The sequence below is a fragment of the Rhinoderma darwinii genome, chromosome 12 (assembly GCF_050947455.1).
Source record: "Rhinoderma darwinii isolate aRhiDar2 chromosome 12, aRhiDar2.hap1, whole genome shotgun sequence".
In the NCBI taxonomy this organism is placed as follows: Eukaryota; Metazoa; Chordata; class Amphibia; order Anura; family Rhinodermatidae; genus Rhinoderma; species Rhinoderma darwinii.
The window spans coordinates 7,818,330-7,837,554 of record NC_134698.1 but is presented as its reverse complement, the minus strand read 5'-3'; the positions used below and the strand labels follow the sequence as shown (position 1 = coordinate 7,837,554).

General features: G+C 42.1%; 1 protein-coding gene across 1 annotated transcript in view; it reads right to left on the bottom strand.

Annotated features, from left to right (window-relative positions):
- Window positions 1-8,883: 8,883 nt before the first annotated feature.
- LOC142665092 (olfactory receptor 5AR1-like) overlaps window positions 8,884-19,225 on the bottom strand; it is a 50,458-nt gene continuing 40,116 nt past the window's right edge. The window contains exon 3 of the mRNA XM_075844636.1: window positions 8,884-9,823. Within this exon, the coding sequence (XP_075700751.1) occupies window positions 8,884-9,823 (940 nt within the window). The remainder of the gene's footprint in view (window positions 9,824-19,225) is intronic.

The following is a 19,225-nucleotide window of genomic DNA, read 5'->3' as shown; positions in this document are numbered from 1 at the left end:
TGTACTAGATGCCGAAGATGGGTAATTAATCCATGGTGTACTCCGATTGCCCTATTGGAGTGGGGAAAAAAAAGTTTCCCACTAATATCAGGCAATTCAAAGCTTCCTTATAGGGGTTATTTTGCTTTCCGCTGGATCAACATTGTAGGGCAGTAAAGCCAAAACTTTTTTCCTTGAAGGAAGCCATGAAAAATGTTTCTCCTTTTGGGAGCCCCTACAACTACCCCATCCCTACTGTTAAAGTGACAACGCTTGCTGAATCCTTAACCAGGTTCTAAGGAACCCCAGGGATATCCTGGTTGGGAAGCATTGCTAATAGGTTGAACTAAATTGACTTGTGTTTACGTTGAACCTTACAAACGTAGTTACCGGGACCGAATCAAGACTTGTGGTGATCCCTGGGCAAAACATTTTGTGTGAGTCCCCTAAAAGGGACAAAATCTCAGAAAAACCATGCTGTAGGTTAAAAGAATAAAATCATCAGCACAACGACAACAGTACTCATAAAGTATCATACAGTGTCCAAATAATAATCGTCGTGAGGAGGGAGGTGGAGGCTCCATAAATGATAGAAACCCTAGAACCTTTTCTCCTTATATATTTTATATTAATATTCCTGTCTTCCAGATTTTATAGCTGTAGAATTTCATCTTTTACGTCATCTGATTTTTCGGACCTCTCTTAAACTTCTTCCAAAAAAATTGGCATGCACAAACAACCGGGCTGTAGTCATAGGGGTGTCGAGGTAGCAGTTGCATCTGAGCCCTAGTGTTTCAGGGGGCCCTGAGGTCTATCTCCCACATAAGAATACACCAGTATTATAAATGGCACATGGTAGGTAGGGGCCCTGTTACAGATTTTGGATTAGGGCCACAACACATGTTCTTTATTGGCCCCGACCACTGATATTCCTTAAAAAAGGCCGATAGCCCTTATTTCTAATATATATGTTTGGTCTTCACGTTCCCCAACGAAAAAATCCAGATCGTGTTCTATATATAAACTGCTGGATACCTTTCTAAATATATTTTCAAGGTTCCTTTGTGCTTAGATGCAGCAGAGCTAATTTTATTATTAAAGGGAATGTGTCGCTAGAATTTTATTTATTTTTTTAGTTAAACAATTATTATTTAAGAGATTACACATTGTTTTAATTTTTTCACAAGTCAGGAAATATTATAAATTAGATTCTAATTTATAACATCTCCATGTGCTGGGCACTAGAGGGAGCAGTTCCCAAAATTGCAGCATGGTCAATGTGGTAAAGCAACCTCATTGCTTTATGCTGCAAATTTGGGGTAGACACACTCACTAGTGTCCTCACACAATCCCCCCTCCCTTATTCTGGCTAGTGCCAGGAGAAGGAGGGGTTTGAATCTTCAAACCACCTACACTGTGTGTCGCCATTTTCTGAGCGTCTGCACAGTGTAGGAGGATTAGATACAGGGCTCAGCAGACAGTATAACACGAACATAATACACACATCACATACCCAAACATAAATTACCCGCTCCTGCTGCATCCGCTCCTATTCCTTGCTCCTTCGTTTCCTTGAACATATGTCCGGAAGCCGCGGCCGGAAGTCGTCATCTTACTGTCCGGCAGCGGCTTCCACATGAAAATGGCGCCGTATTTCGCTCTGCGAACGTGCTTCATTTTGGTCTGTGTGGGATCGGCGCATGCACCGTTCCCACACAGACGCATACGCTGTAGTGAATGGAACGGCTCCAGTTCGCATTCTCTATGGGGTTGTATGTGCCGTATTCCATCTCTGTATGTGTCGTTAATCGACACATATAGAGATGAAAAAACAATGGCAGCCCCCATAGAGAAGTAAAAGTAAGAACAAAGTAAAAAGTAGAACACGACAATATAAATAAATAAAATTTATGTTATTATCATATTAAAAGCAATATGATAAAGAAATAAAATAATTCATGACACCTTCCCTTTAAGCTTTGATAATGCCCTAAGTTAAAATAATGCAGTAAGCTTACCTGCAATCCTAAGGAAAACAGATCACACATCTGCTTCGTCTGTAACAAAACAAATGGTATGAGCTTACATATTGAAACCTTGCCCTTATATATAATACAGTGCAGCACATGGCAAGGCTCAGTGATGTAGTAAAGTTATAGATAATCCCAGCTCAGAAGTGGGTCTCAAAGGCTTTGAGATTTATTTTTAATTTCAATAAGTGTCATTTGATTACTTATTTTTGTGTCAGTACAGTTAGAATTATATCAAGTATTTAAGTGGGACACCAGGACCTCATCAGGACTTTACAGCCCCTTAACATGTGGCCCGTGATGTCATATGGTTGTCAAAGAGGGGTCTTCAACTCTGATGGACTAAATACTACGTGGCTGTTCATTCACTTGAATGCGTACCATGTAATACTATATTCCACTTAAGGGGAAATGAGGAGTTGTATGCACCTTCCCCTGGCGCTAATGGATGCTCGCCAAGGGTTAGCGGACCGGCTTCATTCTTAGAAGGGATTGTCCGTTTGCGACAACCCCTTTAATTTAGGGCATCTCAAACATGAACTATGAAGAACAAGCCAACAAGTGCTCCTGCACCTGTTGAGCGGTCATCCGAATAAGGGTATGTGCACACGACCTCTTTTCAGACGTAATGGAGGAGTTTTACGCCTCGAATTACGCCTGAAAAGACGGCTCCAATACGTCGGCAAATATCTGCCCATTGCTTGCAATGGGTCTTACGATGTTCTGTGCAGACGAGCTGTCATTTTACGCGTCGCTGTCAATAGACGGCGCGTAAAATTACGGCCGAGTCAAAGAAGTGCAGGACACTTCTTGGGACGTAATTGGAGATGTTTTTCATTAACTCCAATGAAAACCAGCTCCAATTATGTCAGTAAAAGACGCAGCGAAAAACGCGTGCACTTGTAAAAATGTCTGAAATTCAGGAGCCGTTTTCCCCTGAAAACAGCTCCTTAATTTCAGACGTATTTGGCGTTGTCGTGTGAACATACCCTAACTGCTTATGGCACCTCTAAAAAACACATCCTATAAGTCAACTATACTTCCTTCTCAGCTAATTAGCCCATTCTACCATGTGGCCATGTCCACAGCACCTTATAAACTAAAGTTTCAGGAATTTGGGGGGCTCCAGGTTAAAAAAAAATCCCCCACTTGACTCCCTCCGATGGAGTTTCTGCTTCAACTGTGGTTTTCAGCTGTACGGCATGATAAATGTTAAAAGCTCTCGTCAGGTAGTCTTAATCCCGCGTAAAACTGACCCAACTCTGATGGGTCAAGGTACTGATACTATTAACAGGGCCTCGACCATGGAGTTATCACTTCTTTGGGTGATTTCCACAATCAAATTTTTATTGGTGATAGGACATGTATATGTAGTGACAACAGTAAAGTATGTACTTTTTTGGTATATCTAGATGGTGCAAATCATTTCCTGTAGTGGGTCCAATATTCCCAGTGTCTACTCTTTAAACCTAAGGCCTCATTTACACGAACGTGATATACGTCCGTGCGACACGCATGCTTTTCACGCGGGTCGCACGGACCTATACAAGTCTATGGGGGCATGCAGACAGTCCGTGAGTTTTGCTCAGCGTGAGTGCGCTGAAAAAAACTCACGACATGTTCTAAATTTCTGTGTTTTTCGCGCATCACGTACCCATTGAAGTCAATGGGTGCGTGAAAACCACGAAGGTCGCACGGAAGCACTTCCGTGCGAACTGCGTGATTCGCGCAAGAGCTGTCAAACTCTGAATGTAAACAGAAAAGCACCACGTGCTTTTCTGTTTACAAACATCCAAATGGAGTGTCAGAATTTAGAGATGAGCGAACCGAACTTCACCGGGTTCGGCCAAACTCGTTTTGACCGAACCCGGCAAAAAATTTTCCGGTACGCGACGTCAGGAGACAGTCACTGTCCAGGATGCTGAAAGAGTTAAACTGGTTCAGCACCCTGGACAGTGACTTCCGATCGCAATATACATGAACGTGTAAAAAAAAAATAGTTCTGACTTACCGATAACTCCCGTCTTCTTCCTCCAGTCTGACCTCCCGGGATGACAATTCAGTCCAAGTGACAGCTGCAGCCAATCACAGGCCAAGCACAGGCTGCAGCCAATCACAGGCTGCAGCGGTCACATGGACTGTCGAGTCATCCAGGGAGGTGGGGCCGGATGTCAAGAGAGGGACGCGTCACCAAGGCAACGGCCGGGAGACCGGACTGGAGGAAGCAGGAAGTTCTTGGTAAGTATGAACGTCTTTTTTTATTCACAGGTTGCTGTATATTGTGATCGGAATTCACTGTCGAAGGTGCTGAAAGAGTTACTGACGATCAGTTAACTCTTTCAGCACCCTGGACAGTGACTGACGTCGACTTGCCTCATCTCTATGATGGCGGCTGCGCAAAAATCACGCAGCCGCGCATCATACACTGATGACACACGGAGCTGTCAAGTGCCTTTTGCGCACGAAAAAACGCTGCATTTTTTTGCGTGCGCAAAATGCACACGCTCGTGTAAATGAGGCCTAAAACTGAGATAGCTATTTTCTTGGCCAAGTCAGCATGTTTATTTCAATAAGAGGGGAATACGTCTTCCAGTCATGACCGATTCTTCTTTCTCCAACATCTGCCGCCAGGGGACAATAGGTAGGCCCCACATTGGATTGTTGTCCCTGTAATGTTAGTTAGTCAGGTGTGAGGAGAGGGCAAGGTTAGATTGGCCCACCAGAGAACCAGAGGATCCTTCGGTTCCTGACACAATAATGGGCCGTAAAGGTCCAGCAGAAGACAATCCCATTTGGAGCCAGTCAATTGCCACTAGGGTCTATTTCTTGTGGGATGATTCACATATAACCTATTAGACCTTATTGATTATATGTCTCGTGTGTACAATAACAACAAGGACTATGATGAAATGAAAATTGGACATTTACATGTTTTATATACAGTATATGGCGTATATATGACAGGGAAAAGGTTATAGAAAGGAAAAGGGGGCAAAAATGTACATAAAACAATAAATCTTTTTAATAAATTAAAATACTGGCAAGAACGGGCATATATTGGGAAAATATAGGCTAAATAGTCCCCTTATTTCTGTTCACCCTATTACAGTATTTGACATATGTTTAAATCCCATTTATATTTGATTGTATATTTATTAAATTATTGTGTGGTCTTATTTTACTTTCTTATTAGTGTGTTTTGTGCAACTTTCAAAATATCTTTTATTAAAAATTATTTTTACTTTTTGAGATACAGCTGCTTTGTATCTTTGTATGATTGAAAAATACCCTTTTTCCTTCACAGATTTTACCCCTTTATTAAAATAAACAGAGGACTTACCTCAACAGAACGTGTCTTCCAAAAATGTGTCCACTAAACTGAGCTATATTATTTTAGCATTTTTTATGGTTTGTAACATTTTTGAAATTCTAATGTCATTTTTAATTAAAATCTATGAGAAAGAGATGAGGTTGTCATTCTTACATATAACGAATTGCGTTGAATGCTGACATTTATATATCTTTGGACCTATATATTTTTGAGCAAAACATTTTTATGAATCCCAAATGTGCGTAGATCACCCAAGCCAAATATACGTACCCAGGTTAGTTATGAGTCTTTTACAGATTATAAGACATGTTTATTTTTTTGGAAGGCCTTTCATGGGTTCCCTGTAGATGTAAATAATAAACTTTAGATTATTATATCTTATTCTAAAACTAAGTGTCCAAAAAAATATATTTTTACGTTTGATTTAGATGACCCTAAGGCCACGGGAGAATTGCAGCCCCATTCATTCCTATGGGGCCATGCACACGACCGTGGTTTTCACGGTCCGTGCACGGCCCCGGAGCCCGGACTGCAGAAAGGATGGGCAAGCCTTATTACGGCCGTGTACTGGCCGCAGCCATGTGCACGGCCCGCGATTTTCGGGTGGCTCGCGGCTGTCACTCCGTGGTCGGGCGACCCAGAAATCACGGTGCGTGCACATGGCTACGGTCGTGTGCATGAGGCCTAAGGTCCCTGACCTATATGGAGGACCCAGCATGTCCGTACATTACCCGGACACCCATGTATTTCAATAGGATCTGTGTAATGCCCAATCTTACCTGTGGTGGCGCTGCAGGGGAATTTAACACTTGCTGCAGGATTTATTTGTAGCTAGCAGGACATAATGTGATCAGCGTAGTGTCGGGACAGCTGTTTCATAAGATGGGACTCTCTGATGAGAATAATTACTTTAACACTTATTTGGAGACGTGTGCAGACCCTCATGCTGTGTTTTGTTTTTTTTTGGCTGAGGTTCTTAATGGTTAAATTTTTTTTTCTAATTTTTCACAAATATTTGGTTAATATTAGCGTTAGTCCCTACCCGTAACCTAATAAATGCATTTTGTGCTCATTTAAACATTAAGAAAAAAAATTAGGTGGAATTTAACTCATGAGCTTCAACTGGAAAGAATATATTCTGTGTTGACCACTGCGACACTAAACATTCAGTCTAAGTAAATACTTGAGGGTAGGCAGCTGATGTAAATCATAGCCGGTCTGTACAGTAGTCTCCACTCCAAAAAAATTTTGCTCCCAGTTGTGAAAGGGACTAGCTCCAATCTTCTCCTTTCGAGCATAGTCTGGAAGTAGTCCTCTTCCCAGATCTGATGTTTTAACTGTGGAAGGTGGAGAGTCGTTTACTTATATCTTGATGCAAGGGAAATTTAGTTCTACATGGTAATCATTTAAGGAGCAACCACATAATTCATGGTGAAGTCCTACAAGAGTGTGAGCTGCTGGAATTGGTGAAACATGAGTTGGGCAGGTATATCTTGATGTTCCTCGTGGGTCTGGGAGGGGAGTTGCATCCTGTGGATAGTTTTATGTGAAAACTCTATGAAGCTTCTACTTATTCAGTAAAAGCCAGTTTAGTGAGGGGTTTTATACTGGTGTTTTTTGGGCTTCTTATTGGGGTTTTCTGGAATGGGGACTCACCTCTTTGGTGTCTTGGTGCCCATTGGTGTTGACGGTATAAGACATTACTTTTAATTGGCTCTACCTTCTGACTGGCCTCCTCCACATTGAGAGAACAGGTAAGGAGGCAGATGCTCCAATAAGTTCACTCCTCACAGGGTAAGAATGTCCTTAAGTATCCACACCTCAAAAGTTAATAGATTTTAGGTCTCTCTTACCGTTCTAACCATTCTTAGCAGAGACTTTATAACAAATGAATAGACAACAATGCTATACATGGGCAGGCCAAGTTTGACATGGCAAGAACCAGTCTTTTTTTGATATGTTCTGCTTTGGCTATTATAAGGGGTATGCAATTGGTAGGCCCCCTCAATGACATTTATAACCCTATAAGGCAAATGGACAAGGGTTGCCATCGTGAGACAACCTCAAAAAGGTCAGCTGGCACACCATTCACACGTACCAAGCACAAACATTTTCCGCAAGAGGACACTGAACTGAAACAGAGAAGACAAGTCTGAGTTCGTATTGTAGACTAATGTCAAGGTGGGACCTACTGTGGGTAATTGGAACACGAAGGACACAAAAACGATAGGGTTTACGTGGCCACCATTCCAAGGAACAGCAGCTAAGATAATGCAAAACATCCCATTCATGATAGTGTTGTAGTTCAGTGGCTTACAAATCGCAGCAAATCTATTTTAGGCCAAGATGGAAGGTATTATGCTCCTAGATGCCCATAGTGGTGAAGAAAAGTACATCTGTGGCCCATAACCCAAAAAGAAATACTTTTGTACCTTGATTTTGTGCCAACAAACATATTGGGAGCTAAAGTAGAAGAGAAGCACATGTCAATAATAGAGAGGTGACTCAAGAATACATACAGGGGAGTCTGTAATTTTGAGTTCCCTAGTTAACTGTATAAATTATTCTTTACACTAGAGATTTAATCCCGTTTTTAGATCCAATGTCCAAGCAACAATCAGGATACAGGCTAGGGATGAAAAAGAGGCATTATAGATGATGTATGTTGGACAATGTACACATATATTTGTTATATTATGCCAGAGAAGATTTTTTGTGGTTCAAATGTTTTTGGTTAAATAGTCATACTAAATGACAAAAGAAAAACAACTTTAGGAAACGTTTTTTTTTTTCAAATTTCTCTTGTTTTTTCCTTATACAAAAACGTTAAAAGATAGGCAGCATATTAAAGCAACATATAGGCAGCAAAAACATAAAAAAATTGCCGAAAGTATGATAAAATATATATTTTTTAAATTTCATTTGATAGATTTTTTGGGAGTGAAAAAAAAGGGGAAACCTTCGCCGTGGACAGCAAGGCATTGAAGGACTTGGTCACAAAAGGGTAGATAGAAGTCTTCAAAAATGTTTCTACTTCTGGATTAATTTGGTAGTTCTATCATACCATGACCACATTATCTAACTAGGAGATTGCAGAATTGTATTTTTTCTAATTAATTACGATTTCTTGTGGCATGAAAACAAGCAGGAATTATTTGGTTTAATAGAGTTGGAGGAGGTCTTGAAAAGGGACTCATGTGAGGTCATAGATACCATAGAGGTAGCTAATCAGGCTGCTATGGGGCACTTGAAGAGAGGGTCTCAACCCTAGTTGGTCCCATCACCTTTGCTATTTGGTGGCAAGTACCTATGAAGTACTCACCTCTCCAGACTGACTGCATTGTTAACGAACGATGGTGAGGGGAATTGGCGCAGGCGTCATGAAAAGGGCATGGAGAGGGAACCAAACACCATACACTCCGGCCCTGAGTGGGAAAACCTGCTACCATAATGTGGGTCCATTTTGAACTTTACTATGGGGGCCCCTTTCTTTTCTATGCACATCACTGGAGTGACGTCGTAATGTTTTATGGAGATTAGATTTTATTGTTTTATATTCTTTGTTATACAGTTTTTAACATCCTTATTTCTGATGCTGTAGATAATAGGATTCAACATTGGAGTGACCACAGTATAAAGAAGAGACAAGGTCTTGTCTGTCTCCGGAGAGTAAGAAGATCGAGGCTGAAGATACATGAACATGATGGTCCCATAGTAGAGGGTGACCACAGTGAGGTGGGAGCCACATGTGGAAAAAGCTTTCTGTCTTCCTTGTGAGGAGCGAATCTTCAAAATGGTGGAAATTATATAAACATATGAACCTAAAGTCAAGACGAAAGCACCCAGGGCAATGATTCCGGCTGCTAAATACATTAATACCTCATTAAGCCGCGGATCCGTGCAAGACAATTTTAACAAAGGAGGCACTTCACAGAAAAAATGGTTGATATGATGAGATCTACAGAAAGGTAATCGGAAAGTGAGTGGCACTTGTATGAAGGCATTTATTAGGCCCACGCTCCATGATGTTGAAGCAAAAAACACACAAATCTTCTTGTTCATAATGAGATTATAATGCAACGGCCTACAGATGGCTGCAAACCTATCAAAAGCCATGACCGAAAGTAGAATACACTCTGTTACTCCAAATACTAATGAGAAGAACATCTGACAAGCACAGCCCAATAGGGAAATAGTTTTGTCCTTGGATAAAGTATTAGTTAAGATGACGGGAACTATGGTGGAGGAGAAGCAGATGTCAATGAAAGAGAGATTGCAGAGTAAGAAGTACATCGGTGTGTGTAAGGTTGGGTTGGTCCTCACCACAATTATTAGTAAAAAATTTCCTGAAACTGTGATCAGATACATCACCAAGAATACAAGGAAACATATAACCTGTAGTTGAGGAACGTCAGATAAGCCAAGTAGAATGAACCAGTTTGGACTTGTTTGGTTTGACTTCTCCATATAATTTACCCAGTATCTGAAAGAAAAAATAAGAAGCACACTATTGGCAAAAAAGTAGTCTGAGGCCACAGCTTCTAGGATTGCATAAGACACTGTCTATGTATTTGAATATTTATTTTCATGTCACTACTTCCCTGCAAATAAAGACCCACAAAGAAAAATGGGAGTGTCTTGTGCTGTTTCTCATTCTCTCTAGAGAGTCACTATATTATTGCCCATTGGACACAGGCGTGTTGTTAGACTCTGAAGATAGGCTACCATGGGGCACTGGTGAAGGTGGAAGTCGCACATACAATTGAATGTGGCTATAGCTGATGATGGGACATCTGGCCGGGCAAAAGACATGGGGCAAATGCCCCTGGTGTCCCCTGTTAGAAAAGCCACTAATGGTGTAAGATGACCGAAGTGGGGTGCAGTGGTTTTTGTACCATCCTCGTGAGGAATGCCGCAACACAGAATTCAATTGACCAGCACAAGTCTGTATTCTTAGGCTGTGTTCACACGACCTATTTTCAGGCGTAAACGAGGCGTATTATGCCTCGATTTACACCTGAAAATACGGCTCCAATACGTCGGCAAACATCTGCCCATTCATTTGAATGGGTTTGCCGACGTACTGTGCCGACGACCTGTAATTGACGCGTCGTCGTTTGACAGCTGTCAAACGACGACTCGTAAAATGACTGCCTCGTCAAAGAAGTGCAGGACACGTCTTTGGACGTTTTTGGAGCTGTTTTCTCATAGACTCCAATGAAAACAGCTCCAAAAATGGACGTAAAAAACGCAGCGAAAACGCTGCGAAAAACGAAGCGAAAAACGCGAGTTGCTCAAAAAACGTCTGAAATTCAGGGGCTGTTTTCCCTTGAAAACAGCTCCGTATTTTCAGACGTTTGTGGTCACTACGTGTGCACATACCCTTAGATGAGGTACAACTACGTCACGAAGAACACAGTATTTAACTGCCCAAATAGCAAAGTAATGTGGAAAGTCTCCAAGTTAACTTTGGTTCTCACAAGATGGTTGCGTCCACCGGCACGGGGTCCGTGGGGCTTAGATGCAGTAGCACTCTGTTACCGTTTCACCCTCTGTCAGTATCAGCTCTCCTGTCACACCTCTCTCGGCCTGGTATAAACTTTTCTTTCTCACTTAAGCAAGGCTCACAGCTGATAGCAACTTCTCAGCTCTGCTTAGTCCTGACTCCTCTCTATTAGACTCGATCTAGACCCAGCATCACCGAGAAGGCTTCTTGCTGGACACACTTACTTGGGCACATGCCCTACCAACCTTTTGGTGCCAATAATTCCCCTTATATAATGTCTACATCCAGGGCTGGACTTGCCATCTGGCAGTTCCTGCGAATTCCAGATGGGCTGGTGCACAGTGGACTGGTTGGCTGCCCCCCACAAAGTTCTTATTAATAGGGTTATCGTTGATCAAGAAAATAAAAAAACAGGCCAAGGGTGCTGTGAAGGGTGGCATAGAATAATAATAATAATAGAAGCATTACTTACCTATTAAATCCCTAGCTACTCCGGTGATCCCCTCAGGTCTTTACTTACTGAGCTGTGCCGACACACATGACCGCTGCATCTTATCACTGGCCTATCAGTAGCTGCAGCGGTCAAGTGTGTCAGCGTGACGTCATCGCTGCAGATCAGTAAGCAAACACTGTTGGAAATCAAGGGAGTGGTGGGGGATTTAAAGGGTAAGTAATGCTTCTTTTATTATATATTTGTATGAACCTGGCATACAGGAGCTGCTCAGCAGTGCCACTTTGTCTATAATAAACCAACACGCCCCAGTAGCTGCAGGGAAATTAGGCTCTGTTCACATCTGTATTGGAACCTCTGTCGCAGTTTCCGTCAGCATTGGCGGAATAAGTAGACCGTAGGCTCCGGGCTGTTCCCCAAACTTGGGCCCACTTCTCCACTAGACAGTATAGGTAGGTAGGGACTCCTAGCATCATCGGTAACTATGATGCTAGGAGTCCGGCTCCCTGAACTGTGCTCGGTCCAGGATATACGCTCGACATACGATCCATATCTCATGGACCATACAAGGCCGTGTGAAGCAAGCCTATAATGGAATTTGACTGTGTATGCATGAACACTTCTAACCTACTAAAAGAGACCAAAGCAACCCAACTTTTATAATTGGCAGGTGTAATTGCTATTGAACCACTACTGATCAGATTTTAAAGCATATTTAATGGATATGCCATAAAAGTTATCAATCGGATATCCCCTTTTAAGAACAAAGTAACTGTGGAAGCCACAAAAATAGCAAAACCATATGCACCTTTCAAAAATTTTAATGTTGTCAGACCTTCTATACAGATATTGGCGCTACTATCAGTTAATTTAGTCTTTTTAATGTTTTTGATGAATTTCTTTATTTTTCCTTTAGTGATTGACTTACCTCAACAGAATCGGGTTTCCGGTTAACTTCTTGACAAATCTTTATTTTTGGTTTAATAATGTATTTTTTTTTGTACCCTCTAGCATATGTATATGTGGACATGATGGAAATGGCTTTTCCCATAAAGCAAGCTCAGCTTGAGAAATCTTTCTTATATACGACTTATCTATTGATCCCAAATGTATTGCAGGATATCAGTGTAAAAAAATAATTTCTGAAACTCCCTTGTTATTCATTAGTCTCTACAGGGTTTTATATTTATTTCTCCGTGTCAGGAATAGAAAACCTTTAACCCCTTCCCGCTCCTTGACGTACTATTACGTCATGGCAGCTGTATCGTTCGTGCTCCATGCCGTAATAGTACGTCTCGGGAGTAACGGCAGTTTCGGCCGTCCTCCCGACACATACAGGAGCTGTGACGCTGCTGTCTTGTTCAGCAGCTGTCACACCTCCTACAGCGGGGACCGATCGCTGTGTCCCCGCTGATTAACCCCTTAAAAGCCGCGTTCTATAGAGATCGCGGCTTTTTAGGTGTTAAGCTGCCATCGCCGGCCTGCTACGCGATAGCGGCCGGCGATGGTGACTATGGCAACCGGACACCAAACAATGGCGTCCGGCTATGCCATAGACGGAAGCCTAGTGGGTCCTGACAACGTCAGGACCCACTATGCTTGCTGTCAGTGAGTAGCTGACAGTTCTAATACACTGCACTACGCATGTAGTGCAGTGTATTAGAATAGCGATCAGGGCCTCCTGCCCTCATGTCCCCTAGTGGGACAAAGTAATAAAGTAAAAAAAAAGTTAAAAAAAGATGTGTAAAAATAAGAAAATAAAAGATTTAAAAGTAATAAAAGTAAAAATCCCCCTTTTTCCCTTATCAGTCCTTTATTATTAATAAAAATATATAAACAAACAAATAAACTATACATAATTGGTATCGCCGCGTCCGTAACGGCCTGAACTACAAAATTATTTCATTATTTATCCCGCACGGTGAACGCCGTAAAATAAAATAATAATAAACCGAACCACAATCACAATTCTTTGGTCACTTCACCTCCCAAAAAATGGAATAAAAAGAGATCAAAAAGTCGCATGTACCTAAAAATGGTGCTGATCGAAACTACAGTTCGTTACGCAAAAAATAAGTCCTCGCACGGCTTTATTGATTGAAAAATAAAAAAGTTCTGCCTCTTAGAATAAGGTAACACCAAAAGTGAATGATTGTTTACAAAACGTATTTTATTGTGCAAACGCCATAAGACAAAAAAAAACTATAAACATATGGTATCGCCGTAATCGTATCGCCCCGCAGAATAAAGTGAATATGTCATTTATAGCGCACGGTGAACGCTGTAAAAAAAAACGAAAAAAAAAACAATAGTACAATTGCTGTTTTTTAGTCACCGCGCCACTTAAAATAGAATAAAAACTGATCAAAAAGCTGCATGCACCCCAAGAAAACTACAATGCATTCCTCAAGGGGTCTAGTTTCCAAATTGGGGTCACTTTTGGGGGGTTCCCAATGTTTTGGCACCACAAGACCTCTTCAAACCGGACATGGTGCCTAATAAAAAAGAGGCTTCAAAATCCACTGGGTGCTCCTTTGCTTCGGAGGCCGGCGCTTCAGTCCATTACTGCACTAGGGCCACATGTGGGATATTTCTCAAAACTGCAGAATCTGGGCAATACGTATTAATTTGCGTTTCACTGATAAATCCTTTTGTGTTATAAAAAAAATGGTATAAAGAGGATTTTCTGACCAAAAAAAAATGTAAATTTCACTTCTACTTTGCTCTAAATTTTTGTGAAACACCTAAAGGGTTCATAAACTTTCTACATGCTGTTGTGAATACTTTGAGGGGTCTAGTTTCTAAAATGGGGTATTTGATAGGGGTCTCTAATATATGGGCCCCTCAAAGCAACTTCAGAACTGAACTGGAACCTAAAAAAATAAATAAATGAGGCAATACTTCACTTCTTACATTATACTGATAATGAGCCGTGCCCACCCCGAGATGGCCCCATTTTTGACCGTTTGTATAAACGGAGACCCCTATTAGACCATTCCAGTGCCCGGTTTTCCCAAGCATACACCCCCGAGAAGTGTATTTCTATTGATGAGTCCCTGTTACATTTTAAAGGGAGGGTTCAATTCCGCGAGTACCTGCCGGGTAAGAGGGCAAGGTATGGCGTGAAGATGTATAAGCTGTGAGAGTGCATCAGGGTATACCTACAGGTTTAGGATATATGAAGGAAAGGCCACCCCCAAACCAGACTGCATCCTGGACTACAATAGGTACATGGGAGGGATGGACTTGTAAGATCAAGCCCTGAAGCCCTACAGCGCCATGCGGTGTGGAATAAGAAGCTGGCCGGGCACATCATACAGATCGCATTGTACAATGTGTACATGCTACGTCGATGTGCAGGCCAGACGGGAACTTTCCTGGAATTTCAAGAGGTGATTATCAAGAACCTAATCTTTAGGGACCAAGAAGGGGGGGCACCCAGTACTTCTGGAAGCGAGCCCACACGCATCGTACCAGGGCAACACTTTCCAGGAGAAGTTCCCCAAACTGGCAAGAAGGGAAAAAGTCAAAAGAGGTGCAAAGTCTGCTATAAGAGGGCGATAAGGGATGACACAATATATCAATGTGACACGTGTCCCGAATAACCAGAGCTCTGTATGAAAGTGTTTTAAAATTTATCATACATCCCTTGGTTTATAATTTACCCCAATTTTACTTACCCTGATGCACTCCACACAGCTTATCCCCCCTCGTCTTTCCCCTCTGGGCCCTGCTGTGTGTCCAGGCAGCTGATAACAGCCACATGTAGGGTATTGCCATACCCGGGAGAACCCACATTACAGTTTATGGGGTGTAGGTCTCCGGTCAAAATGCTCACTACACCTCTAGATGAATGCCTTAAGGGTGTAGTTTTTAAAAGGGGGTCACTTCTTGCGGGTTTCAACTGTACTGGTACCTCAGAGGCTTCTGCATACATGACTTCGCACTAGAAAATCCCCAGTAGGCCAAATGGTGGTCCTTTCCTTCTGAGCCCTCCCATGGGCCCAAACGGCAGTTTATCACCACAAATGGGGTATTGCCGCACTCAGGACAAATTGGGCAACAAAATTGAGTTTTTTATTTCTTGTGAAAATAAGAATTTTTGAGCTAAAATGACATATTATTGGAAAAAATATATATTTTTTTAATTCCCAGCCCAATTCAAATAAGTTCTGTGAAGAAACTATGGAGTCTAAATGGTCACATTACCCATAAATGAATTCCTTGAGGGGTGCAGTTTCCAAAATGGGGTCACTTCTGGTGGGTTTCCATTGCTTTGACACACTGCGCTCCTTCCCTTCTGAGGCCTCCCATGGGCCCAAACGGCAGTTTATTGCCACAAATGGGGTATTGATGCACTCAGGAGAAATTGGGCAACAAAATTGAGTATTTTGTTCCCTGTGAAAATAAGAAATTTTGGTAAAAAATTACATCTTATTGGAAAAAATTTAATTTTTTTAATGTCACAGCCCAATTGAAATAGGTGCTGTGAAAAAACTGTGTGGTCAAAATGCTAACAACAACCATAAATGAATTCCTTGAGGGGTGTAGTTTCCAAAATGGGGTCACTTTTGGTGGGTTTCCATTGCTTTGATACCTCTGAGGCTCTGCAAATGCGACATGGCACCCGAAAACCAATCCAACAAAATCTGGACTCCAACAAACATATAGCGCTCCTTTCCTTCTGAGCCCTCCCATGGGCCCAAACGGCAGTTTATCACCACAAATGGGGTATTTCCACACTAAGGACAAATTGGGCAACAAAATGGGGTATTTTGTTCCCTGTGAAAATAAGAAATTTTGATCACAAATGACATTTTATTGGAAAAAGTGAAATTTTTTTCATTTCAGAGCCCAATTCAAATACGTGCTGTGAAAAAACTGTGCGGTCAAAATGGTAACAACAACCCTAAATGAATTCCTTGAGGGGTGTAGTTTCCAAAATGGGGTCACTATTGGGGGATTCCTACTGTTTTGACACCTCAACACCTCTTCAAACCTGGCATGCTGCCTAAAATATATTCTAATAAAAAAGTGGACTCAAAATGCACTAGGTGCTTCTTTGCTTCTAGGGCTTGTGTTTTAGTCCACGAGCGCAGTAGGGCCACATGTGGGAGATTTCTAAAAACTGCAGAATCTGGACAATACATATTTAGTAGTGTTTCTCTGGTTAAACCTTCTGTGTTACAGAAAAAAATAATGAATAAAATTGAAATTCAGCAAGAAAAATGAAATTTGCAAATTTCACCTCCACATTGCTTTAATTCCTGTGAAATGCCTGAAGGGTTAAAAAACTTTCTAACTGCTGTTTTGAATACTTTGAGGGGTCTAGTTTTTAAAATGGGGTGTTTTATCAGGGTTTCTAATACATAGGCCCCTCAAAGCCACTTCAGAACTCAAGAGGTACCTTAAAAAAAAGGCTTTTGAAATTTTCTTAAAAATATGAGAAATTGCTGTTTATGTTCTAAGCCTTGTAACGTCCAAGAAAAATAAAAGAATGTTCTAAAAACGATGCCAATCTAAAGTAGACATATGGGAAATGTGAACTAGTAACTATTTTGGGTGGTATAACCGTCTGTTTTACAAGCAGATGCATTTAAATTCTGAAAAATGCAATTTTTTCAACATTTTCTCTAAATGTTGCAATTTTTCACCAATAAACACTGAATATATCGACCAAATTTTACCACGAACATGAAGCCCAATGTGTCACGAGAAAACAATCTCAGAATCGCTTGGGTAGGTTTAAGCATTCCAACGTTATTACCACATAAAGTGAAATATGTCAGATTTGAAAAATGGGCTCTGAGCCTTAAGGCCAAAACTAGGCTGCGTCCTTAAGGGGTTAATGAATATTCTGGAGAATGAAACTTTTTTTTTAAAAATACGTTTTATTTAAAAATTTGCAGACAGGATGAAGGGCAAACAAGTGCACCAAAAAATAAATTATGTTACATCACATGGGATACAGAAAGGAAATATATAGGGAAGGGGTAATCAGCAACATTCAAAAACTTTTTTATAGTTTGTCAATAATAACACTTAAACAACAATAAAACCTGTTGTCTATGCCGTGACAATATCACAATTATACGAGGAGTGTGTGCAATAGGCAAAGCAATAACCGAATAAGGTTAGGGACATACACCACGAGACAAACGTTAATGTTCCTCTACATCAAAAGTCTCTGGAGTATCTAACCAGGGACCCCAGACCTTGAAGAATTTATCCGGACACCCTCTATGTTGATATACTAATCGCTCATATGTTATCACTGTATTAACAAGACCTCTCCATTGAGCAACCGAGGGTGCGTTATCAGCCATCCAGCGGATAGCTATGGCCTTCCTAGCCAAAAAACAGGGTTTCTTTCAAGAAAATTCGCATGTAGTGTGGCCAAATCTCTTCATCTAAGACTTGGTTCACACGAGCACATTAACGTCTGTAATGGACGGACGTATTTCGGCCGGAAGTCCCGGACCGAACTCAGTGCAGGGAGCCGGGCTCCTAGCATCATAGTTATGTACGATGCTAGGAGTCCCTGCCTCTCTGCAGGACAACTGTCCCGTACTGTAATCATATTTTCAGTACGGGATAGTAGTTCCACGGAGAGGCAGGGACTCCTAGCATCGTACATAACTATGATGCTAGGAGCCCGGCTCCCTGCACTGAGATCGGTCCGGGACTTCCGGCTGAAATACGTCCGTCCATTACGGACGTTAATGTGCTCGTGTGAACACAGCCTAAGATACCAAATAAAGCCACCTTAGGGGAAATGGGCACAGGGGACGGTAAAAGGGAGGATAAGAGGCTATATATTTGTGCCCAATAATTTGAAATATATGGACAGTTCCACATAAGATGCCAGAAATCTGCATCCAAACAATGGCATCTGCGACATTCCGTGGTGGGTATTCTACCCATTTTATGCAATCTAATAGGGCTCAAATAGGATTGGTGTAAAGGATCTGCCAGGCACAACTTCTGTGTATACGCCCATAGGCAATCAGTCTGCACCTGAGTCTATGTCTCTGAGACTGACTCCAGCTTCCACCACTCAGGCTGGCAGGCTTAGGAGTGGGAGAGCCTATCGCAGCCTGGTGAGACGGAGCTAGCTCCCGCCCTCTGTCTATTTATACCTGCCTTTCCTGTTCCTCCTTTGCTTGTGATTCTTCTCGTGTGGTTTCCTGGCCCAGCTACAGCTTCTGACTATTTCATCCTGCTCCATACTGACCCTGGCTTACTGACTACTCTCCTGCTCTGCGTTTGGTACCTCGTACATTCCTGTTTTGACTCGGCTCGTTCACCACTCTTGTTGCTCACGGTGTTTGGGGTACTGGAGATACCATTTTTGGGTCAAATCCTCACTCCTCATGAATTCCGCATGGCCCCCGCCAAGGTCCAGGCTGTGGCGGAATGGGTCCAACCTGCCTCCCTGAAGGCATTACAGTGTTTCTTGGGCTTCGCTAATTATTACAGGAGATTTATTGCTAACTTCTCGGTCATCGCTAAGCCTCTTATGGACCTCACTCGCAAAGGTGCTGATCTCCTCCACTGGCCTCCTGAGGCTGTCCAGGCTTTTGAGGTCATTAAGAAGTGCTTTATCTCGGCCCTGGTGCTGGTTCAGCGCAACCAAATGGAGCCATTTATCGTGGAAGTTGACGCATCCGAGGTGGGGGCTGTCTTGTCCCAGGGTACCAGGTCCCTCACCCATCTCCGTCCCTGTGCCTACTTCTCCAGGAAGTTTTCGCCCACTGAGAGTAACTATGATATTGGCAACCGCAAACTCTTAGCCATTAAATGGGCATTTGAAGAGAGGCGCCACTTCCTGGAGGGGGCTAGGCACCAGGTGACGGTCCTTACCGACCACAAGAATCTGGTTTTCCTAGAATCTGCCCGGAGGCTGAACCCGAGACAAGCTCGATGGG